At 41.0% G+C, this 26,807-nt stretch overlaps 1 protein-coding gene across 5 annotated transcripts in view; it reads right to left on the minus strand.

The window, feature by feature from the left end:
- LOC124260126 (protein MTSS 1-like) overlaps positions 1-26,807 on the minus strand; it is a 98,997-nt gene that overhangs the window by 4,105 nt on the left and 68,085 nt on the right. For 2 of the 5 annotated variants that reach the window (XM_046694371.1, XM_046694367.1), the window contains exons 4-9: positions 23,985-24,069; positions 22,557-22,648; positions 21,836-21,910; positions 4,419-4,576; positions 3,662-3,823; positions 1,124-1,267 (exon numbers count right to left, since the gene is read on the minus strand). In XM_046694371.1, coding sequence (XP_046550327.1) covers positions 1,124-1,267; positions 3,662-3,823; positions 4,419-4,576; positions 21,836-21,910; positions 22,557-22,648; positions 23,985-24,069 — 716 coding nt within the window. The remainder of the gene's footprint in view (positions 1-1,123; positions 1,268-3,661; positions 3,824-4,418; positions 4,577-21,835; positions 21,911-22,556; positions 22,649-23,984; positions 24,070-26,807) is intronic. The other 3 variants (XM_046694370.1, XM_046694369.1, XM_046694368.1) reach the window with 3 other exon arrangements.

A 26,807-nucleotide genomic window follows, 5' to 3' on the forward strand; every position in this document is an offset into this window, starting at 1 on the left:
AACCGCAGACACCATAAACATGATTCAATATAGCATGCACCAGTAGCTCAATGTCGTAGCTCAAATAATGAACATCTGCAAATAAATGGACATCGACCCAGCTGGCGACACGATTCAGCGGACACGATCATTGACTGGATGGTATGAAGGCATGCAGCAATCATGTAGGTTATATGCAGTGCCAGGAAAGACTGATCGAGTGATGGAGGGAATCATGGGAAGAGGAGATAACAGCGTTTACGTCTGTTACGATAAGAACGTTCGACTACACAGTGATCATGGGATTACAAAAAGGCATAATGGGTAAACAACCCTATATTCTAATGTACTATTAGGAGCACAACTGATAATGGGTAAATGACAGTGAAGAGGATTTTGGTTGAACATTGAAAAAACGTATTGTTTGATGACAGCAAAAAGACAAGAGTGGTTGCTCTGATATCATATTAGTATATATTTATAAGAAATTGTGACAACTCTCAATGATTTACCATATATACAGAAATATAGACTGTTACGTTATTGTTTCATTGTACTCTGTTATCACAGCATATCACACAGATTAATATAGTCTCTGAAATAAACAATATTATATTGGAACCTTCAAGTATCTTAACTTCCTGAAAAGCTCAAACAGGGATGTGAGTAAAGCCTGGGATGAATATTTCATCAAAGCCATGCTTCGGGATCTGTAAGAGAGACTACATGTAACAGTGTAGGGGAGTGGTGGGATCCAAGCATTCAGACTGGTTTCCATTAGGCACAGATCAAACATTACAAGACTAACCAAGATTATTCTCTCTACTGTACAATAGAGCTTGTTTGTTGCTTAACACCTCATGAGTTATATGAATGTAAAAAATTGAGCCTGAACGAGCCAACAAGTGATTGATGTCACGAACATCATTCTCAATATTGTCAGAAACCAGCTGCTGCAATCAGTACGGCAATGACGCATCTGACAAGATATACTTCAGTGTAGTACCGGAATTGAATAATGCAAATTTAAAGTAGTCCCGCCATGGTATAACAAACAAAGATATGGTATAGTTAATCACATTGTTAAACATTTCACAGGACAAATTTCTACCGAGCACTGACAAATACAACGTTGGAGGTGTACCTGTGAAGTTGTGCGGTTGCGCACGTTGTGGTGGCTGGGCGAGTGCGACTGCGTGGAGCCGCTGGAGGAGCTGTTAATGCTGCTGATGCTGCACATGCTAGACTTGCGCGATCCTAGTGAGCTGGGTGAACTTGGTGGCGTCTGCTGGAAAAATAGAACAATCTACATGACTACAAAGAAACGTTGTCATTTTCCAACAGACAAAATATTCAGAAGCAAAATAAAAAAGAAAGACACACAAACTCCTTCAGCAAAACAATCAACAGATGTTTATGATTTTCAAAACTCAAAGAAAACTGAAAGATTTATACAGAGTTATCTCCCTTTGCACAATTCTGATATTCTCTTGCAATGAATTATATTAAAGCAGATATATAATATACATTATTTATCCCCATAATCATGATTATCATTTCCATATTCGCAGGAGTTAAAGATAAAAGAAAAGAATGTCTTTTTATTTAATTCAAAACCAAATTCCCAGCAAGGCTGCAGTTGTTCAGAAACACATATTTCATAATGAGACTATTAATAAATCGTGGTCTATTCAAGTGGCCAGGTCAGATTATCTGTAGTAACATGAAAGAATCAGATGTCTCTTAACCTTTTTTGAATACTATATATAATACACTTAACAACTCCATTGTCGATTCTTCCCAGGAATAGCTGTTAACAAAGAACACAAGAAGCAGAACAGAGTGATAGAAGGATCAGAGACAGCGTTTTCACTGAGCAGCTTGGCGCTATGACAAGTACTTCCTTCCTGCCGACACACAGTGTGTCAGATTTGCTAGTCTATGAGTCATGGTGATACTTGCACTCTGAACAGTTGTATCAAATATCACTATTACACCAAGTGTCCAAAAGATCTAGGGGTTGGATATGCATGGTGTCCCTTTTCATTTTTCAAGTTGTTATGTTGTTGTTGTTGTTGTTGTTTACATCTGTAATTCCATTTGTCAATATTATCTTCAAGTGTCACTCACTCACTCACCAGATCAAACCCCAACCATTGGTCAATATTATCTTCAAGTGTCACTCACTCATCAACCAGATTAAACCCCCACCATTGGTCAATATTATCTTCAAGTGTCACTCACTCACCAACCAGATTAAACCCCACCATTGGTCAATATTATCTTCAAGTATCCCTTGCATTCACTCTCACTCTCCCACCCATCCACCCCCCTCATTAACTCCCCACCACCGCACCAGAATAAATGAATAGTATTTACTGAAGAAACAAAAACAAAACTTGAAAATCTGGATAATATCATGTCTTTGGTAAGAGGTATCAAATGAGAAGAACATGGCTCAAAATATAACCATGTATGGTTCTAGATTTCTTCAGCTCAGTCAAATCCCCATGTAATGTGCTGCACTGTAAACATGGCTTGTCTATCTCCTAATACATACTCTTTCAAACTGACATGGAAATTTATGGGCTGTGAATATTCTCAGTACAGCCATTCAAAGTTTTGTGTCAACCTTTAGAACACATGACAGACGGTTTCACTTCCAGGAGCCCTATCCTCAGAGTGGTAGCTGCTTTACAGGGCTAGATGGTGGGTACACAGGAAAAGGGTATTAAACAACTGAAGTGGATCAGAAGGGAGTATCAATTCACTAATTGGGTCAGAAAAGAGGTATCAAACCAATGAAGCAGTCAGAAGGGGTATCAAGTGGTACTTCACCAATCTCGGTCCCTAACAAGGTCTTAAACCCAAGGATGGGCAGATTGGGGTGTGTGGGGATGAAGTGGGTTGGTTGCTTTGTAATAACAGCATTGGGTCCAAAGTAAGGTATCAAACCATTAAAGTATGTCAGGAGGGGTATCACAAGGAATGGAATAGAGGCATATAAAGGTCAGAAAGGGGTATCAAATGACTTAAGTGGTTCAGCAAGAGGTATCAAACCAGTGAGCTGGGTGAGAAGAGAGGCATTTAATGACTAAAGTGAGTCAGACAGGCATATCAAAATGAGAAAAATACCAGGTACAGATCAAACAGTGCAGAGAAAGCTTGCAAAGTGAGACAAAACTCCACACATGTCCCATCCAGGATGATCAAATACATACTACTTATCTCTATATAACAGTATCAATGACAAACTTACCAGATTTCTTAAAAATTCTTTCACATTTATATCATGCCAAGCTGACATGAATAGACATGGTATTCAAAGAGATGGCCCAATAGTTGCTTTTCAAAATATTTACAAGGTAATTAGAGATACAAGAAGATAGAATTAATTACACTTCCACACTATCTTTACCTTGCAAAGGAGTACATATCAATCTTGCACTATGTGGCACTGTTAATGTCAGAGTGAACTATTTTCTTGTCTACTGGCTTATTTTTGGAGTGACTCATCCAAAATGACCAAAACATTTTTAAATTTGGAAACAATATATATATAAATGACTTTTTGCGTGGAAATGTCTGGATACTTGTCCTCCTCCCACTGATACCATACATCCTGACTGAGACGGGACTCCACAGCCACATCAAACAATACTCCCTGTCAGACGGTCTTTACCTTTACCTGAAAGTTCCACACGCTGTGGTCGACCCCCTTCAGGTCCATGATCACCTGCTCACTAGATGGCGGCAGTGTACTGGGGTCGGAACTCTGATTACACAAGCTGTCGATGATCTCCTGGAGGTGCGTGACCTCTGTGAGGAGGCTGATCTCATTGTCCTGAAACACACAGACGCGTGTACATTCATGGAGGAATAACACTGTCAAAAGTCAGGCATTACTACATTTGTACTCAGGAAAAATAATGTTCAATTCAACAGTATTACTGAAATCACCCAAATTAAGATATTTCACTGAAATAAGATTACATCTGTTTAATCAATTCACATATTTTCCCCAAAGTATCATCTGGGACAGTAGAATGTTTGGGTACGCCTGATGAGTGATTATTGCTAAAAGCTGTATCAGAAACCTTGCAGCTCCATGCAGTCTGAAATAAAGCTGTTCAGTAACAGAAAAAGTCAAAAGTTAAGTTGAGATTTTAGTTAGTTATCTGTCTCCCAGAACATAAAGAACACATTAAGAAATAAATCCAGCCAACATCAAGAACGACTGGCAAGTCTAGATTGCGTCTGCTCTTGGAAATCATTGCTCTGGACACATTTAGGTTTTATTGTATACTTTGAAGATACAGATCTTTAAAAAAGATAACTGTATTTCTGGGACTACATGTTAGTCTAGTCAATTTTTAGAAACTATTAATCCCTGTTCAAATCTTGTTATGGGTTCAGCATTCAGTCCTGGCTCTACTCACAACAAACGGCTTGAGAGCACTGACGAAGACACAGTATCTGGCCCGCTCCTCGATGAGGGCTGTCCGCACACAGCTCTTTTCAGATTCCTCCAAAAGGAGGTACTTGTCGTTTACATCCTGCATGGCGTTGTCCAGTCTGCTCTGAATGTCACCCTTGCCTGAAACAAAGAGAAGAGACTTAGGGAACGGACTGTCTGACATCTGCATGTTTCTACTGCCTGGACAAAAAGAGAGGCCATTCAGGCAACTGACAATTTCACCTTCTGCATGTCTACCTTGCATGAAATGAAGACAAGACAAAGAAGGAACTGACCACACGTCATAATTCTAGAAATATTCTGCCATAATACTATTTACCCAACTCATCCATTATCTGTATTTTTCTTAAGAATGGTGTACGTAACATGTACACATCACGTTCAGGTCAGAACAGGACCCAGCGAACTCCAAGACTGCCATCAGAGCCAAATAAAATGTGTTTCGGTTTTTGCCTTTCTGTAGTTCACTATCCCACTCAGTTGAGATATAAATGTAAATATGTAATTTTCTGAGTAAAATTGATATTTTATACTTATCCTGACTCATGCTCTTTTGCTTGTCCCCTTCCTCTTGCGAACATAGTGGAACACTTGTATCTCCTTAATTGAAGCTCCCTTCAATGTAAAATCACTAATTGGTACTCACCCCCGAGTTACCTCCCCTGCCGTAAGCGCGTGAACAGGTGTCGCCACCCTCTGGCCTCATGCTTCACTCTCTCCTGATTTTGTGAGCCCAACACTTGAATTTACAGGGAAATCCAAAGTGTTATGTGGGGAGGATGGAGGAGCACTCATGAGTCAGGATAAGTATAAAATATCAATTTTACTCAGAAAATTACATATTTTTCCTTATCCTGACTCATGCTCTTTGTTTGTAGAATCCAATCGGAGAGGTGGTGGGTAAACAGAATACTTTGGATTAATTAGTGATTTAAGTAAGTGATATTGTAATAACTTCAATGGAACTTCATAAGGCATTGAGACTTAGGATATTTCCTTATAATAATCCATAGATATATACACTATAAGTGGGGTATTACCTTACTAATATACTGATATATCAATATATATATATAAACTGCTACTCTAACGTAGCTGTACACTGAATATAACTCAGTATGAGCTTAAGGTTGAATAACCTAAGCTAAATATGTACATAGCCCTAGAACTCCATGGAGTTATAAGCTAGTGAATATATGTATCATATATCTAATAATCTCGTGGGGGTGAATATTAACGCCACGAGGGACTGTCAATTGCTGAGCGAGGACCAAAGGACCGAAATGATGAATGCCAGAGACGCCCTCGGTGGTGATATCTCTGAGATAGTGATTAGCAAACACCATGTTAGATTTCCAAAAGCATCCTTCCATAATTGTATTCAATGAACAGTTACCATGAAGGGCGAGGGTGGATGCCAATGCCCTGATTTCATGGGGATTTGATGCTGTTGGAGGGTCCAGTCCTGCTGCCTTATAGGGCCAGAAATGACAGTTCTTATCCATATTGATATGGTGGTACGAGAGACTTCTGTCTGATTTGTAGGCTTATAACGGGATGAACAATCTTCTGAGCGATCTTCTTGTTTTGTTTTGGAACGACGTAAATAGATTATGAGAGCTCAGACTGGGCATAGAGATAAGTCCAATGTATCTTGAGATCCAAGAATTGAGGATAGCGCAGGGATGTGAAATAACCTGTCTGGTTGACCTGGTAGTTGATTTTAGCGATGAAATCCCATCTTAATCCCAGGTGCGCTGTCTTTGATTTTCATCAAACTGTATCCTCTCATAATCTAGAGCATGAATTTCAGATATTCTGGCTGCCGTGGCTAGCGATAACAGGAAGACTGTTTTCTGTGAGAGAAATTCAAACGCTTGTCGATTCCAATGGTTCGTAATCCTCACTTGTGAGGTGTCGAAAACTACATTCAGATCCCAAGCTGGGCGTGGAATTTCCGCTTTGGTCCTCCAATCGGAAAGCACGTAGTAAGGCCAGTAACTCTGGTGTTCTTGTTAATTTAACACCCGCTCTCATAGAAATCACAGAACTAAGCCGCAAGATATGTTGACAATGTCGAGCCTTTTAAATGTTTGTTTTGCCGTAAGTAACACAAATAGTCTGCCACTTGAGGATGCGCGAGCATCTCTCGCTGTAAAACCCTTGTTTGTTGCATAATTTTTCAAACTTTGCCACTTGTCATCGCGACAAGTTACGCTGAGTATCGTGAAGGCAAGTTTGACCGCTTTTGCAGCCCTGGTAGAATATCCTCTCTTGTTTAAACACATTTTAATACAGTCCATAACGTGAAGTTTGAATACTTCTGGGTTTCTGTGCACCTGTTTGGTGTGAGGATGTATTAACAGGTTTGCGCCGCTTGGGTAGTTCTAGTGCCGTTGACCGATATCTTGTATTAAGGCGGAAACCACGCTCTGGCCGGCCAATAGGGCGACCAAAGTGAGTTGTAGGCTCTGGCGCTTGGTTGATTTTCTGTAATACTAGAGGTATTATTGCTGGGGCGGAAACGCTGCGACGCATTGAGGCCTTCCCATGAAATGCTTAGAGCGCCTGTTGCCCATGCTTGTGGGTCTGGCACTGGTGACACGTAATGTCGGTAGTTGATTGTTGAACCTTGTGGCTTAATAGATCTACTAGCGGCCCTATTTGCTTGATTATCTGTGCAAATATCTCTGTATTGAGCATCCATTCTGTCGGGCGACGGTAGATGTGGGCCGAGAGTGCGCCTGCTAGTATATTCCTGGCTCCGGAATGTGGCATGCTTTGACATGTAGATTTAGATCTTGGATTAATTCAACAGTTGAAAGGTTAAATTCAAAAGGTTCGGCGATCTCGTTGAGCCTTGTCTGTTCACATAAAACGCCACTGTCGAAGTTGTCGGTATGTATCATCAGGTGCGCATTCTGTAGAATGTTGCTCCAATGTCTTATGGCGCTGATTACAGCTTTCATCTCTAATGCGCTTATGTGGAGTTTGCTTCTAGCTGAGTCCATAACCCTGATGCCGTCCCGGTTGGAGAGATGAGCTCCCCAACCTTGGAGCGACGCCGCCTACATATAGATGGGTCTTGAATTCCTGCTCTGCTAAACAAATCCCTTCGCAGACATTCGATTTCTTTGTCCACCATAATAGATGAGGTCTGAGATGTATCGGTAGACTGAATGGTTGTAGGTCGTCGAGATGTGTATTGACGAAGACCTGTAACGGACGTAACTGTAATCTGCCTATGACTGTCAAGTCTTGGGCTGATGTTAGAAGACCTAGTAAGCTCTGCCATTGTCGAAGTGGTAGCGTGACAGTAGAGCTGGTGGAATGATCTGTTGGATCTTGAGCCAACGGTCTTCTGGTACTACTATACGGTTGAGATTGGTGATAAATCGGATTCCTAGGAATTGCAGATCTTGGCGATGGTACTAGGTCCGACTTGTGTAAGTTTACTAACCATCCCAGCTGTGTTAGTAGCTTTATGATGTAGTTTAACTGTAGTTTGAGATGCTGTGGATCTTGATCTACTTGTATCCCGTCGTCGAGGAAGAACGCACTGCGTAGCCCTTGACGATGTAGATAGATAACAATCGGTTTCGCTATCCTCGTGAATAACCATGGGGCTGATGCTATTCAATGGGAGTACTTTCCACTGGTAATGTAACCCGCCTAGCGTAAAACCGGAAGGTATTTCCTGGATTCGGGATGTATTGGGATGTGCAGATAAGCATCTTGTAGATCTATACTGCCCATGTAGTCCATGGGGCTTAATCATCTGCCGAAGCTGCGTAGATGTATCATAGTGAACCTGGGTGGTTTGTTTAAGTAAGTCTTGTTGAATAAGCTCATGTTGTAAATGAGTCTGTATTTCTCCTTGGAGTTCTTCTTGGGTACTAGGAAAACTGGGGAGTAGAAACCTGGTTCGATGTTTCCTTGCTCTATTACTTCTATGGCCTGCTTGGTTAGGAGTAATGTAACCTCTTAACTTTAGTAGTTGTTGTGCCTCTACCTCGAACTTGTGAGGGTTGACTGTTAGTGGAGGCTTGGCCTGTAGTGGGATACTTAAAACCGCTGAAGAATGTTGGAGACATAGGTGTCTTGAAGTATTCCCCAGTTTTCCCAGTGTAGTTGAAGACGCCCACCCACTTGTGACGGTTGTACTGGAACGGCTGGGGTGGAAGACTCCAGTCGCTCCAACCTGTCTTTCAGCGCTTATAGTTGCGGGAACCTCTGGGTGTCCTGCCTCGCCCTGACCCTCCTCTATAGTTGCCATATGGGCTTAATTTAAAAGAATCTCTTCCCTGAACTGGCAATCTTCCTGTCTCTAGCTCTTTGTAGGCCCGTGAATTTAGATCTCCTGAGTATCTTTGTGAAGTCTGTCGAATGACACTGGCTAGCGGTCCATCGATTTAATCATCAGGACTTTCTAGAATCCTTGGTGACTTCTTTGGAGACTGTGTCTATTCCTCCGCCAAATATGGATGGGGAAGACCACGGGCTGTATATAGTGGAGCTGTAAAGTTCTCACCCCAGTTGCAGGAAGCTAGGAGGCCTTGACGACGAGCTAAGGTCAGTGCTGCTGAGACAGACGCCAGATGATCTGTTAAAACTGCTGGTCCTTTCTTTTGCATCAGTAGGGCCGAGTAAATCATTCTGTCATCTTCAGAGGTCGTCGGTTCAAATCTGGAGATAAGTGTCTCATTTATTGTTCTAGATCTATTTAGACCGAAGAACATACTCGCCATGGTTTCTATCTGAACCAATTTCCATCATCAATCTTGTAGTACTTGTTCTGGCATCGAGATCAGCTTATAGTTCTCATCGATGTCTTGGCGCTTTGAAGAAGGGTTCCATATTATGCGTGGAGAACTTCTTGGCGCTGAAATTTGGCAGATGTGGCGCCTGAACCTTTGTGGCTTTGTTAAATGCTGTATCTAGGTTCTGAGGTACCGCTAATCGGGTCGATTGGGGTAGTGTAATAGCATCTGCGCCATCTTCTTTCATCAGATAAGTCTGCTCTTTATTGCCACTCTTGAAGGTGATGAGAGATCTAGATTATTGACCATCCAATATCTTATCTCTGCATCTGAGAAAATAATTCCTCCATCATCTTCCATTCCATCATCATAGATAAGAGGTTGTTGCTCTTCTGATGTAGGGCTGTGTGGCTCTATCTCTATATCGCTTGACGCTTGTGGAGATCTAGTTGTAGGCTTATGTGCAGACCTGTGAGGTGATCGACGTGGTGATCGGCGAGGTGATCGCCTTGGTGATCTATATCGATAGGTTGACCTTCTTGGCGATCTATGAGGGGACTGATAGCTTCGCAAGCTCTTGTGTAGTCCCTTGCTGATCTTTTAGATGAAGACGATCTGGGTTCAGGTGTCCTTCGCGAACGCCTTCGCGAAGCTTCGTATGCGTCCGGTCCTGGGGAACGATGATATGACCTTCGCGAAGGCTTGCGTGTGGTCTGGTGATCAGATTCCATATCTGAGTATGACGCCGAAGAAGGTGATGATTCTTCCCGCCGCCAAGGCCTTCGCCGAAGGCTGTACATCTGGGTCCTTCGTCGAGGTGGTCTGTGACTTCCTTCGCTCGAAGGCTGCATTGTCGCGGGCTGCTACGTTGACAGATGGTGCCCCTGGGTGTTGTCTCACGTTGGAGCCTTCGCCAAGGCTCGGACCCTGGGATGGCTGCTTCTCCAGTCTATAGTGGCCTTCCATCATAATCATGATCTGTTTCATAAGATCGTTTGGGATGATCTGCGACGAGTAGATGGTGCCCTTTCTGCTGTGTTAGCGGTGGGGCCCTCAGCCATCTCGCCTGACATCAGTGTAGAGGCATCAGGCTGCTTGTTGATCTCTGCTGACGCCACTGTCGCTGTCACTGGTCGCTTCTTGTATGCATGTCGGGTATGATGATCGGCTGGTCATCGTAGAGGCCCAATTCTGCTGCTGGAACGATCTCGCCTGAGAAAGTTCTCGATGACTTCAGAGATTTCCCTTTGGAGGAAGACGCTGCCCTGGGGTACGAAGTCTGCGCGTTGAGAAGACGTTGAGGCCCTCTTGGACTTTGTCTGCGATGACTGGATGTCTGGAGAGGCCGGTCGCTTCTTAGAGGTGACGGACTGCATCCCACGCCCCTCTTCCGATGGGGTCTCAAGCAGAACACCAGACGGAGGGGATCACTCGACAGCAGTTGACTGGATGGGCAATCCGACGATCGGCCATGTCTACACCTAGTTGGCGCGGACCTATCTGCAACACGCCTCAAGACGCAAAGATGGTATTTATCAAAGGCAGAATTGGTTAAATTTATGCAGTAACTGCAACGTGAGTCAAACGCACAAGCGTAGTACAACTAGGGCATACCACATGCGGATCCGCAGAGCGAAAAACGTAATCTACAAATAGTACAGTTTTTCATCAATGTAAAACTAGCTGAACAATCACTTAACTCACGGAATAAACAGTAGAAATAACGATTAATTATTAACGCAAATAACTGAAGGATACTAGCTATACCTTTATAGTAAACTATAAAAGGTAACTAACTAAGAAAACCAAAGGATATAGTGTGTAAGGAGACACAGGCGCTCTCACATCCTGCTCACTGGGCTTAAGAAGGAGAGAGTGAAGCATGAGGCCAGAGGGTGGCGACACCTGTTCCCGCGCCACGGCAGGGGAGGTAACTCGTGGGTGAGTACCAATTAGTGATTTTACATTGAAGGAGCTTCAATTAAGGAGATACAAGTGTTCCACTATGTTCGCAAGAGGAAGGGGACAAGCAAAAGAGCATGAGTCAGGATAAGGAAAAATAATGAAACCCACCCCACCAAGATAAAACAAGGCCTCCACCCCCAAGTTTTCAATGGCTTCATCCTCCAAAGTCTCCACCACCAAGGAACATCCACCATGACCACCATGTCATCCTCTACCCCTAAAAGTTTTCCCTCCTGTGTCCTGTTCGCATTGCAATCTCTGTTGATGCAAGAGAGACTGACATTTCGTTAAAACTAATCAAAATTGTAGACTGCATGCAACATATAAGTGACACTTCCATTTGAATTTCACAAACCCCTGTAATGGAGGTCTGAGCACGTGCAATAAGATATTGGTAAAATTCCTGGAATCAACTGAAACATTCCACATGTCATCAGCCTGGTATTCCATGTTTCTATATTCAATTACACTTGAGAGGAACTTGCCACTCAAATATAGACAGACCCTGCAAGCACCCATAACCCTGTTTACTTACTCCATGGTAATACCTATCAAAATATTAATATATTTCTTAAATATAAAACGCCCATGCTGCAACAAACACAACAGAAATGATAGAAAACGGGTTAGGATACTAAATGCAAATTGATATTGATTTTCCAGAACACCATGATAAAAAAAGAACTTATTCATGACATGATCATATTTCTACCAAAGCTGATGCTTCTGGCACCAGTGCTGTAATCAGTGAACAGTATTCATTGACTAGCAACAGTGCTGAAGATGACGTCTGCTCAATGACAACATGATAATCTTATTTCTACCAAAGCTGATGCTTCTGGCACCAGTCCTGTAATCAGTGAACAATATTCATTGACTAGCAACAGTGCTGAAGATGACGTCTGCTTTACTTCTGTTCCCAGCCATCTGCTCTCGGGGCACAGTGACATGCAGACGACAAAAAACAATATGGAGGGCAGACAGCAGATCTATCTCGTAGGTGACAGTAATAGCAGTTACAGGAAGTGCTGCCATCATGGGATGCACCAGATCTTATCTTAAAGATAAACTCTCTTATCAAAGACACTGCTTTATAGCACACAGAGAGAGCAGACATCGAACAGAAGTGGCAATTGTTACATCTTCCTGTGTTGATCCAAAGAGGGGACCAAATCTTTAAGCTCAATATCGACAGTTTTTAACAACTATTTTTGATGACTATGCAAAAAAGTTAAGTTAGTAACATAATCTTCATTTTTCTAAATTTGAGCTGTTTTTAACCCCGTTTGATTCTAATATCTAAGGACAAAGAAAGTTGGTGAGCAGGGTCAAATATAGACTAACAACTAGTCTCTGAAATGAACATATTTTACTGAAAAAAGTTCATAGTAAAAAAAATATTAAAATATAATGAAAAGGAGCCCTGAGACTTTCTTCATTTAGGAAATCTAAACTTGCCAATTTTCTAGACTTGCGTGGGCTTTCTTGGATATATTTGCTTCAGGGTCTGTACGACAAACTAGGTCAAATAAACTTTTCACTTTTAATTAATCTGCTCCTATCACTGGTTAGCAGTTACTTGTAGGTAGAAAAATTTGAAGTGACACTACTAGACTTTCCAAAGGCCCAGGTTCGATTCACCACATGGGTACAATGTGTGAAGCCCATTTCTGGCGACTCTCCCACCATGATATTGCTGGAATATTGCTAAAATCGCGTAAAACCATACTAACTCACTCACTTCAGAATCCTTGGTTAAAGCCAACAGGCACAGGTTTGGTACCATTAGGTCAAGAATGACAGAGTGAACCCATGATCAGCAGATCCTAGCACCTACGGGGCCCAAAGGACAGACATTACACAGAGATGACACAGAAAAGACACATGCATCTTCATACAGATCACATGTCGGGCTGTGGATTTTCCTTGCAGGATGACAACACTATCACTTCTGGGAAAGAAAAGTAACTGATGAAGCAGCATCCGAGGCAGTCCCTGCATCACGAAGCAACACACACCAGGCCATTCAGTAATTAATAGCTAAAACTCTGTCTATTTTCACGCCACGGCTACTCAAGTGGATTTATTCACATTCCCCATGGGTGAGGATATGCTTAGAACACGAGCATCTCCACATCATGCCCAACATGGAAATAGCCACTGCATTATCAATCAGCACCACTAGAGTGCTGCTCTAATCAGCTAATGTAGTTAGGGTTAACCAGGCTATCTCCTAGACACAACCAATTAACCCTTTATGAGGCATGTCAGCAAATAGCCATCGCGGAGTGCTTCATTTACATAATGGTGTCTAATCAATAAATATGTCCCTCATTCTAGACCTCAGGAAGAGCTGGTCCAAAGAGATTGTTTGAATACAAGATATATTAAATATTTATAAGAGAATGAACTCAGTCGTATCCATTGATGGAATACAAAGGAATATTATGTATTTATAACTGTACGTACCCCACAGCATCCACTGATAATCAATAATCAAAACGGAACAAAAATCTGGAGGGGTTCACTGAAAAGCTGACCATTTTTTGCTGACCAGCAATTTTTTCCCCAACACTGTTGAACCAACCTATGGCCTCCAGTTTATCAACCAGCATTGGAGGATAGGTCTGCCAGAGATGTACAATTCTGCTGTTGCTAATGAATGCAAATACATGTAGAAATGGTATAATTCGAAGGGTAGTTGTGAAAAGTGTAGTATGTCTTACTACTTTGAAACAGTAGGATGTTAAAATGAGAGTGTAATTTATAATACTTGTAATACCAATATTACAAAGTCTAAGATACTGTTTTCATCTGTATACTCAATCAATTCATGTATAACAATTCATCTTTTCGTCAACCAGAATCACACCAATATAATGATTGATTATTATTGATTACAGGATTGCTTTCATTCAAGCTGAGGTCAGGATTTGATAATCTCTATCCTGATCAGTATAATACATGTCCTGAGCTCAATGACAGCTGAATTATAACTGGACAATACTGAGTTCGATTTTCAAAAATTTCCCACGTACACATTCTCATCATTCTCAGTCACCTGTTGTTAGACAACCTTTCCATGACCCATTGGGGAAATTGTGGTCAGTTCCTCAGACAAATCCCTCACAATTAGTTTTCTCCAGCAACAAGCAACAGCAGGATGCCTCATTGCAAGACTGCTTGTTTAAAACAAGGTTTCATATTGCAGAGTGGCAAGCAGACGTCACAGGCTGGGGTTATTCAAGGCGCAGCAGACGTAACAGAACCCATGGATCTTATAGCAATGACTCATCTTTTGGAGCCTATGCATCAGCAGTAAATATTATCAATCAATTCATCACATAAGAAAAGGAAACACACAACATTAAAAACCCAAAACTTCATCATATTTTTTCTCAGTATTTTGAGATTCTAGACTGTGGGTCTTGAAAAATATCTGGAAACACATCATCTTGAGAGACAGGTTTTATGAAAGACATGATCTGAAGAGAGGGGTGTATAAAGAGAAAGTGTTTGAAAAGATAAGCCCACTAGTGCTACAACTATCTTAAATCAGTGTAAAGAGTATGGTAGTCATGATCTTCAACACACCAAGATTGCTTTGTTTAATTGCAACAGGGTATGGAGTGATTGGGTCTGTGAGAACAGTGTCTGGAAAGATAAGTTACAGTTCCAACGAATATGACTGTCAGTAGCTTTAATCACAAACAGACTGGCACTGGTTACCATGGGTTAAAATAATGATGAACATCAAATGGACATTATTTCAGCCATATAGCAATGGTAACTATGATTGAGACGTCACACCTTGCATCTGTCAGTAATTACTAGGGGTGGGTATTGCAGAGAATTTTCATATTGCGATATATTGCGATGCGAAAGCATATATTGCGATATGTATTGCAATATATTGCAAGAAGTTAATGCTTGATTTATAAAGCAAAAACACAACAAAATCACTACGCTTGATTAAGCTTTAATAAAAACTGTTAATTTACTTTACCATTGCATATTTTACATACCGCGTTCCTCTTATCAATAGTTCCATCTAACGTGAACTTTTTCAACCCAAAATGCTGCCATACTGAAGCTTTGCCCTAGTATTTGGCACCACAATAAATATTGTTCGTTGTTGGGGTCGAGATTTTACAACAAACGCAAGACTTCCTGTGTGAAAAACGGAAATATCCGAAGATTTCCGAGTGTTACGAAGTTTTCCGAATGCATGTGAAAATACCGGTTTTTGATCAACATATCGCAATACGTATCGTTTTCATGTCTGAACCGGTTATATTGCGCAGCCCTAGTAATTACAGCGTCAGTTTCATTCATTAGTCGGTGTAATTAACCACAACACATCTCTAGACATAGGCTATCAACACTCATCAGTGGGAACACATAATACTTCAACATTTGATGTCCTGCCTGATTATTATCTATAAATGACATGTGCCCTTGCTTAATGATCAGCGCTATGCTGTGCAGGATTGGTAGTTAGTGCCATGCTGTTCTACATCATTAACTACAGTGCTTTGGCATTCCATATTGTTCTTTATCATGCTTTGTTATTCCATATTATTATTCAGTATTTGGCTGATCAAAATAGAAAATAACAGTGCTCCGTTGTTCCACATTGATATCTACAAGGCTTTGCTGTTCCACATTGTTTTTTACAGTGTTCTGCTGTTCAACATTGTTATTTAAAGAGCTCTGCAATTTAACACTGTTATTACCAGAGCTCTGAATATGAAAATTGATTTCAAGTTATATCTTTAATTATCACTTCAACATGAATCCTTGCAATATTTTGAGAACATCTGAAACCTATATGTATGTATATTTAAGCGAAGGCCAAGGGAAGTTTAAGGGAAATACATTAAGGAATGCCTGCGGTACGAGAGAAGTGTTCACTTTCCGTTCACAGGCACAAACCACTAATTAGTCATCTCCGCTAATTGGAAGTTGCGGAAACAAGTCGCCCCAGCAAGAAGTCACACAATGCCACTTTTAAAAAACTGCTCGTTTATTTAAGTGTCTAAACAAGGAGAACTATATTTTCTTTTCCTTTTTCACATTTAGTTTTGAATTTGTATTTCAATTAACTGTTCGTAGATGCTCTGAAACAGATTATGTATCAGGTGTGTACATATTCATTCGAGTACATTCGGGACTTCCACAGACAAATACGGAAGGATGTCAAAGTGAGTGAGTGAGTGAGTGAGTGAGTGAGTGAGTGAGTGAGTGAGTGAGTGAGTGAGTGAGTGAGTGAGTGAGTGAGTGAGAGTGAGTGAGTGAGTGAGTGAGAGTGAGTGAGTGAGTGAGTGAGTGAGTGAGTGAGTGAGTGAGTGAGTGAGTTTTACGCCACTTTTTGCAATATTCCAGCAATATCATGGCGGGGGGACACCAGAAATGGGTTTCACACATAGTCCCCATGTGGGGGATGTCAAAGTACTTTCGTGTACTTCTACTGACTGTCATTTGTCACTGATGTCCACAGTCACGCTACAATGGGACACACAGTGAGGAAACCAAACCACAATGGAGCCACCAGCCTGGAAATCACGACACATCTACCACCAGTCTGTCACGAGTGCTCAAATGTAACCTGGTACTGGAGTTATGCATGGTTATCACACTGTAGAGGTGACATTGGGTTCAACGTCACATTCACAATAATGTCATTTGCATGCCTGTGTGTCTGGTTGAACTAATCTGGACTGATGCCAGATTTATTACGCTAGCACAGTGAGATACCATGCTGTAGTTGATCATGGATGCCCCACTCAAGTATACAGACTCCAAGCCCACCAGTCCTTGTCACTTCCCCTGCATCAGTCAGGGTAACAACAAGTGCCATATTTAATGTCTTTTGATATCATCAAACCACAATTCCTCCACTCTCAGGTCAGAGGCTTTATGTAAAGGACAATGGAGTCCTCCACTGCTAAGATTTTAGTGAGAGATAGTTGTGTTGCCCATGAACTGTAGGCAGTGTGTGCTGGTTTCTGAGGAATGTGCACTGACTTGACCTTCTATCTGTCACTAGAGCATTGACCAGTGTGTTATGCAAGCTTGGAAGATTAGGGACTTTTGAGACTACTACCAGGGACTTTTGAGACTACTAGCCCAATTATGGAACTTCGAATTATTTTCAGGAGATTTCAGTTTGATACACACTGACATAGATTTGTTGGTTTGTTCAAAGCCACAATCAGCACTAATCGAGTGGTCATTAGGCATCAAGTCAGATCATCGACCAATGATCGATGTAGTACGCTTGGTTGGTTGGTTTGTTGTCGCCTTTTACAACAAGCATGGGTTGCTGAAGACAGGAGCTTCATGGGTATGATGTACTGACTGACTGAGTTTGGTTTTACGCCGCCTTTATCAATATTCCAGCAACATCACGGCGGGGGACACCAGAAATGGGCTTCACACATTGTACCCATGTGGGGATTCGACCCCGGGTTTTCGGCGTGACGAGGCAACGCTTTAACCACTAGGCTACCCCACCGCCCCGAGTATGATGCAGCAAGCAACAATCTGAACACATGTAATCAACTCAGTCTAACCACTCTATGCCTGTAGCAATCATGTTAGGTTGCCGAGGACCTAGTCTAAACCACAACCCCCGGATCAGACACAGGATTAGTATCATAGTATCAGCAGACGTCACTGGACTGAAAGAAATCTTGCCACTGGTTTCAGACCTATGACTAGGATTACAGTCTGCTACACCCATACCCATATTGAAAAGAACTTGAAATAGTAGCTCCCAACAGGTACACTTCTGCAACAAGATATCAACAAGCTGGGTATGCGACAAGAGACATCTCCCTCCATACAGCATTTCTGTCAACCATGCACTAAGAGCTCTTTCGCTTCTCCTGATCATACCCTGCAGACATGTTATCTGATGTCTTCAGCTGCCTGTCACAACATTACACAGATGGGAATGCCAAGTTATAACATGAAACAAGAAGACAAAGTCATCAATATCCCCCGCAATGGCAAAATACTCTTCATGATTATGTCTACGAGTTATGATTATGTCAAATATTTAGGTGTGTATATAGAAAAGTGGAAGGAGAGCATTGAAAGGTGCACTATCACCAATTTCAGTCTCAGTCAGCCATGGAAAGGCCAAAAATATTTTATTCAGAATTCCAAAACTACCAAAAGGCACCAGTACACAACCAGACCAATCTATGTGCCAAGTTTGGTGAAGAAATAGTGAACGGTTTTAGAGTTCTGCTCCGGAAAAGAGCACTACCATCAATTTCAGTCTAAGTCGAACTTGTTGCCATGGAAACGCCAAAAATATTTTATTCAGAATTCCAAAACTACCAAAAGGCACCAGTACACCACCAGATCAATGTATGTGCCAAGTTTGGTGAAGAAATATTGAATGCTTTTAGAGTTCTGCTCCGGAAAAGAGCACTACCACCAATTTCAGTCTAAGTCGAACTTGTTGCCATGGAAATGCCAAAAACATTGTATTCAGAATTCCAAAACTGCCAAAAGGCACCAGTACACCACCAGATCAATGTATGTGCCAAGTTTGGTGAAGAAATATTGAATGCTTTTAGAGTTCTGCTCCGGAAAAGAGCACTACCACCAATTTCAGTCTAAGTCGAACTTGTTGCCATGGAAACGCCAAAAACATTGTATTCAGAATTCCAAAACTGCCAAAAGGCACCAGTACACCACCAGATCAATGTATGTGCCAAGTTTGGTGAAGAAATATTGAATGCTTTTAGAGTTCTGCTCCAGAAAAGACAAATGTGCACGGATGGACGGTTGGACAAACGGACGGACAGGCGGACGGAGTCCATTTTAATACCCCCCGAAAAACGCGTTGCGGGGGATAATAACAACCTGTATCATGTATCTAAAAGCAATTGGGTGAGTGAGTTGGGTTGACGCTGCTTTTAGCAATATTCCAGCAATATCACTGCATGGGACCAAGAAATGGTCTCCATACATTATATCTATGTGGAGATTCAAACCCGGGCTTTGGCGTGACGAGCAAATGCTTTAACCACTTGGCTACCTTACCACCCTAAACACAGAAGGAATCCTGTTGTCCAAGGTCCTTTTCTCGTGTTGTGGTGTTCTAATAATGCTTCCTTCACTGGTTTTAATCAGCTGAACACAGAACACATCCACAGGATAAGTTCCAAATCTATTATAATCTGCTCTAACCTGTCATATCTTCATGATCAGACCACACAAAAGAAATAAACAGACAATTATAAAGAAAACCTCTTCTGTCCCAAAATAAATTCCAACTTTACAAATACTTCATTCATAAAAAAATAAATTCAAATTCACATTTTAAATTTTAATTTAAGTGAAATTTATAAAGAATTCTTAAAAACAACGTCATGATAAAACATCACAAGGACTGATGGTTTTATTCCAATCTCCTCTGTGCAGATTCGGCTGAGAATGAATGGCCGCAGACTAATCACGGAGTCTCGAGGCAAGGTGCAGGGTGTTTATTCATTCAGCATGTTCCCTTTTAGCGACCTTCTCACATCATATAAACAATGGGAAATTGGATTTCTCCACAAAGTGTTCACGAAACTAAACACCTCATACATCTCAAGCATCATTAATCCTGGAAGTGAGCTCTTAATATAAGTTGTACGAGTTCTAACAGCATCATGAGAGCTCTATGTAGTTTCATGAGTCCCGTCAGGTTTTATACGAGCCAAGGTAAGCGGTATAAAACCAAACGCAGGACACATAAAAATACATACATCCTCATGATACTCACAACAATTGATCTTGCCGACATGTTTAAATCTGACACTGTAAAAGAATTAAAACAAATTAAAATTTGATAGAAGCTGTTTGAGGTTATGTTACTTGTAAAGTGTCAAGTGACTTCAAAACATATGGTTTTCCTTCCTTGTAGGGTATATCAGATTTATTCTCCTTAGGAATCCATGTGCAAGGTGTTTTCTTTGTGGGAGGGAATAAAGGAATTTATTCACCCACTCAGAAATGTATTTCCCTCTCGGGCACTATTTTATCAAGATTGTATAAACCAATAAGATGTCAACATTCTGATATGAAGGTAAGATAAAGTTTAAACCGGTATTTACGTTGTTGCTCATGCTGTGGTTAACGAACTAATGGTATCCGCCATACTTTAACATAGATATAGATTGCTTTAACCAAGACAACCGACAGTCATATTTCTCATGCTTTAACACGGAACTACATTAGTCTTAACTCTGTTTTAACACCAGTTAAATCTTACTATAAAAATATAGTGAGTGAGCTTAGTTTTATGCCGCTTTTAGCAATATTTCAGCAATATCATGGCGGGGACGTCAGAAACGGGCTCATGTGGGGAACCGAACCCTGGTCTTTGGCATGACAAGCAAAAACTTTAAGCATGGGCTATCCCACCGGCCCTATAAAAATATAGAAATTAATGAAATAGTTTTCAGAATTTAGTAGGCTATGTCAGTTCAGTGTCTGCATACCATCATCATGATGGAATTAGACCATTCCCTTTTTAAGTTCCACGAGTGAGTTTGTTCTAAGGCTGATTTCAGCATTATCTCAGTGCCATTGTGTGTTGTCATTGACAGACAAGTGATCAGTTAGGTCAACAAACATGTTCTAACTGAACAAAATGAACAATTTCTGTTCATGAAATATAGAGCATCCAATTTTCTTTCTTGAATGTCTGAATAACTTTGCATAACAATGTTTGCAAACAATATCCATAAATATTGGAGAAGAATTGAACCAAAGTTCCTAAAAGACATTTACAGCTTTGTTCCTGACAGTCCATCGATTGTAACAGGGTGAACTGAACATTCAAGTCCACAACCAGCAGATCCTGGCATGAATAAGGGACATAACTCTGCACTGCAGATAACAGCACACCAGCCGAGTGAGCCATCATGCCTTAAAACTAAATATAGATTTCGTGAGAGTTCTAAAGTCGAACCCTGCAAGGTCACGAACTCTGCCAAACAAAACTCTCCAGAATCTGTTCCCTGATCTGGTCTGGGCCTGAGAAGGAATTAACAGCCAAGTGTAGCAGATCACAGCATTTCAAGCCCTTACCACACACATGAAGCCAGTTAAAGCTGGACTGGGATACTGTCTGTTAGTAGAGAGTAAATACTCTGCTATTCCAGCCTTCTCTTCTAAATGATATCCAAGCTGTTAACCCTGTAATCCTGTGTTGGAAAGTCAATATGGCTGCCACCTTAATTGAAGCTGTACCGACACTTTCCATGGATCTTGTGGTTAGGGAGCAATTCCATTCCAGAGCGTCAATATTTGGACTCTCTATTCAATAAATTCTTCTTATCACTTTTGTGGTCCATGCCAGTGGACATATTCAGAAATAGCATGTTTTACTTATTGGTTGTGAAGAGGAATAACAAGGAATGGTTACAGAAGACACTGAAAGGTACACAGAGGGAGAGAGGGAAAACAACTCATCTAGACGGGTGAGCTTAAGGACATATCCTCAGAGTTTCTGTCAGGTGGTTTGTGTCATGGCATTGCAATATTCAAGCTGTATGATGGCAGCCTTGGATTGGGCTGAGGACATATATATATTATGAGTGTGGTAAAAAATGTTTCGTTCGTTTTATTCCATCCAAGCTAAACTTACCTTTCTTCACTTTCTTCTGTAATCTGACTGTGTCTGAAGCTGCTTTCTTTATTTCTTGTCTGGCTTTCTTATATTCTGAAACACAAGCACCATCCAGCTTATTCTAGCTAACAACATCAAAACATTGACATCATCCTTCATACTTCAGTTTAATAACTAAACATTAAAATCATCCAGCTTATTCTAGCTAACAACATCGAAACATTGACATCATCAATCATACTTCAGTTTAATAATAACTAAACATTAAAATCATCCAGCTTATTCTAGCTAACAACATCGAAACATTTACATCATCCTTCTTGTTTTAGCGCAACAACAACTAAACATTGACATCATCCTTCTTGCTTTAGCTCAGTGAGAACCAAACGTAACATCATACGTCACTTCTAGAAGACCAGGAATCCAAGTAAGTGAGTGAGTGTTTTACGCCACACACAGCAATATTCCAGCTATATGGCGGCGGTCTGTAAATAATCGAGTCTGAACCAGACAATCCAGTGATCAACAACATGAGCATAGATCTGTGCAATTGGGAACCAATGACATGTGTCAACCAAGTCAGCTAGTCTGACCACCCGATCCCATTAGTCGCCTCTTACGACAGGCACGGGTTACTGAAGGCCAATATTCTAACCCGGACCTTCACGGGTAGAATCCAGGTAAGCCACGTATTGTAAAGGAAAAAAACTCATTGGCATGACAAACAAGAGTTACCTACCCTTAGCATGATCCTTATCCAGTTGAGCTACGACCTTCTTCCATTCCTCCAGCTTGTCCTGAATCGGTGCGACCAAGGTATCCAGCATGCATCTGTAGGGGCATACATACAGGATTATGCAATGTCCAGTAAGAGTAAACTAAATAAACTCTCATATACTAACACGTGTGATATTTACGTTATCACGATGTTCGTCACTGTCGTATTGCTGGCATATGGCTGACTGGGATATTAATCAAACAACAAACTCTAACTGTCCACACACCTTTTCCTTTGCTTCAGTCTCATCCTGACTATAATCATAACATTGTGAGTAAAAGAATGTGTGAGTGATTGACATTAATGAAGCTTACTAACTTGGGCTGCGCAATATAACCAGTTTACCAGTATATACCGGTTCAGATATGAAAACAATACGTATTGCGAAACGTTGATCGAAAACAGATATTTTAACATGCATTCTGAAAACTTTGTAACACTTGGAAATCTTCGGATATTTCCGTTTTTCATATCGGAAGTCATGCGTTTGTTGTAAAATGGCGACCCCCAACAACGAACAATTTATTGTGGTGTCAATACTAGGGCAAAGGCATCAGTATGCCAGCATTTGGGGTTGAAAAAGTTCACGGTAGATGGAACTATTGATAAGAGGAACGCGGTATGTAAAATATGCAATGGTAAAGTAAATCAAAAGTTTATATTAAAGCTTAATCAAGCATAGTGATTTTGTTGTGTTTTTGCTTTATAAATCAAGCATTAACTTCTGGCAATATATCGCAATATGAAAATTCTCTGCAATACCCACCCCTATTACTAACTGAACAGTGTTCCAGTTATATCACTGCATTGAACATTTACTCACTCATCCACCAATCAAACCACCTGCTCACCAAAACTCACTTTCCTTGCCAACCCCACCCTTCCCTCAATTGGAAATTAATTCATTCATTTTCTCCTACTCCCTCCTTAAACACGACTCACGAATGGACAACACAAGGTAATCATTTGTCGACAGGTCACTTCAGACCTGATGCAGTATGGCGAGATCTGGGAGAAGACATGAAATCTATGTATGTTGTAACCACTATCCAGGGGTGGAAATAACTTTAAAATTGCTAGTGTACTCCGGAACAGTGGCACATGTAAAATCACTTGCCCTGATAATTTTCCACTATACCGGCTGTTTTCTTGTTGATTTTTTAAATAAACAACATAATTAATATTGGAAAGTCAACTGGACACCGGTACAGTGTCATATCCAAATTTGCTTGCCCGACAGAAAAAAAACACTGGACTCAGGCGTCGGGCAATGGGTTATTTCAGGTCAAGCTGACCAGTGACTGTGTCAGCGCACTTTACTGCACTGGATCCTCCCAAGACTCCCTAAAATCTTTAACGTCTCCGTCAATGCTGAAGCAGCACGCTTACCCTGTGAATGACTTGAGTTTGCTTTCTATACTTCTGTGTCTCATGCACAGTCGGGTCAGAGCTGATCCAATCTCCTTGGTTGCTCCTGCAAAACAAAGAATAATCATTAGTAAATAGGAATGATTAAAATACTTGCTCAGTGACAAGAATATACAAACATGCTGCTTTGACCATTCAAAAGGCTGTCAGTTCCTATTGTGGAATCACTGAATCTGGTAGAAACAATCACAGGTTTGTCAATAGAATGCATATGGAGATTCCAGTTCAGGGTTCAAACTCCTGCCCACAGGCCCCTGGCACATAGATCTTGTAGGGGCATACTGTTTCAAAGACGTATCAGTGCTTAAATTTATGTGTCAAACCATTTGTAACAAACAGTTGCAGTTTTTTAAATGAGTTTAGTTTTACGCCGCTTTTAGCAATACTCCAGTAATATCACAGCAGAGGGACACCAGAAATGGGCTTCACACATTGTACTCGTGCTGGGAATTGAACCCGGGGCTTCGGCGTGACAAGTGAACACTTTAACCACTAGGCTACCCCACCACAATTGTCCATAACAGCAGTTGTCAGCAAACACTATTTACTATCACAGTATCAACTGATTGAATAACAACATTTACACAATCCAAGGGAATTACACACCAAAGGCTGAAAACAACAGTTATTTCATCAGCGGATTGTTGATTTATTTTGTCAGGAAACAGACCATTGCTGCACACATTTCATCAATAGAATAGACCATCGGCAGGGACCCTTCACATCATGTCTGTATTCCACAGATCAATGGTTGGACAAACGGGCCACTATCTTACATAACCCAGAAACAAACAGAATTCAATTTCAGTTGAGTCAAAGACCTCATGAATACATCTGTATGTCCATCTAATTAATACACTATCAACATTAGTTGAGAAATGCTTCCTTCAAATGCCCTTCCGGAAACCACCAACTGACAACACAAGCCTGGAAGATCGAAGGGATACCTGACCAGAATACACCACCATGACTTCCCAGTTTCACCGGACCCAGCTCTGTAACTACCAGTTTATACTCATGAGTATACTTATTCATGTATTGCAGTGAGTGAGTAAGTTCAGCAATATCAAGGTGGGGGGGGACCGCCTCCGTGGTGTAGTGGTTAGAGCGTCCGCCCGGAGAGCGGAAGGTTGAGGGTTCGATCCCTGACCGCGTCATACCAAAAGACGTTAAAATATGGTACCTGTTGGTCCCTGCCTGGCGCTCGGCATTAATGGGTACAACAAGGACTGGTCGGCTCGGAGTCAGTATGTGTCTGAGTGGGGTATTCATGCTTCACGGTATCTCAGTAGGCTAGCACCATGAAACCAACTAAAGTCTACACATACACACGCATGCACGTCGTCATATGAGCGAAATATTCTCAAGTACGACGTAAAACCCAATTTCACCTCACCTCACCTCACCTCAAGGTGGGGGACACTAGAAATGGGCTTCACGTATTGTACCCATGTAGTGAAAGGAACCTAGGTCTTCGGTATGCTGAGCGAATGCTTTTACCACTAGGCTACCCACTATCCCCCTTTTGGATTAAGCAGTAATAGCAATGAGGTGAGGTAACATGTCACGAAACGCTGCATTGTCTCAACTTCTACCAGTTTTACAGTGCTAACAACTGAGATACCATGGTGCAGTTTAACATTGATACAAACGATACTGACATAAACCAATGAATCATTGTTGATGCCGTGATGCTGAATGCAAGGCAAGGTAGGGATGCCACAATACAGCGATACTTTTTCATTCATTCAAAACTGTATCGATATTTAGTTTTGAAAGTATCGGTTTAAATATGTTTAGGTATTGTTTACATTTTGCAATTGTATCATGTTTTTTGATGTTATGAGAGTTATAAATGATTATTTTTCATGCACAAAGACGGGAAATTAGAACTTTTTAATCTCTGAGAATCAAAAAGGGTGATCTTTTAATGGACAATAATAAATTATGACATATCAATGTTCAAAATGTAACTAAATTTACGCAATAATGCAGCGAAAATAGGTATCATGATACGTATCGAATCGTGACATGGGTATTGTGATACGTATCGATTCATGAAACTTATGTGTCATGACATCCTTAAGGCAAGGTAACAAAAAAGTATCTTTAAAAAATCAGGATCTTTGGGCTGACGTTCTATTCAAAAGACATTGGCAGTACGCAATTGGAACCAGCCTTCAATTATTACCTTCAGATGACAATTAAATTTCGCCGTTCTAAAGATCATAACATGCCTATCTATAGTGTGCCATGACAAATTTTTCACTAGGCAAATAAAATCAAAGCTATGGTGCAACTAAAGAAATAAGAGAGCAATGGAAGGGCTTTTTTCGGAACGGATCTGCAGGGAAACAAGAATTTATTAATTTTCTTTTTCGGCCTTTCACCATCTGTTGCACAGTGTTGGAACAACTCAGGTGAAACTTCCACATATTCCAGTCACATTAGCAGATACATTACCATGCTGTTATAAACTACACAGAATATATTTCTACAGCCCTGCTTGCACCGGACATGAGGCCTCTTTCCAACCTTCAAGGTTTGTGAACAGCAGAGATCTACATTACATTCCCCTCACAACTAACTACAATAAGCTGCAAAACATTTGGTCCCAATGAGCAGTTAAGTGTGAAATGGGTGTTAAATTACATCTACTTCTTGTCCCTTGTTCCTGATTGTCAAATGTATTTTAGTAGGTAAACCCAGGCTAAAGAATGTGGTGAGCATGTTCTCGTTTAGATCGTCTAGCTGATAGCTTTGAGCACTTGTCTCGAGGTACAT

Source organism: Haliotis rubra, unplaced genomic scaffold (genome assembly GCF_003918875.1).
Source record: "Haliotis rubra isolate DU_JTF1 unplaced genomic scaffold, ASM391887v1 Scf750, whole genome shotgun sequence".
Taxonomy (NCBI): domain Eukaryota; kingdom Metazoa; phylum Mollusca; class Gastropoda; order Lepetellida; family Haliotidae; genus Haliotis; species Haliotis rubra.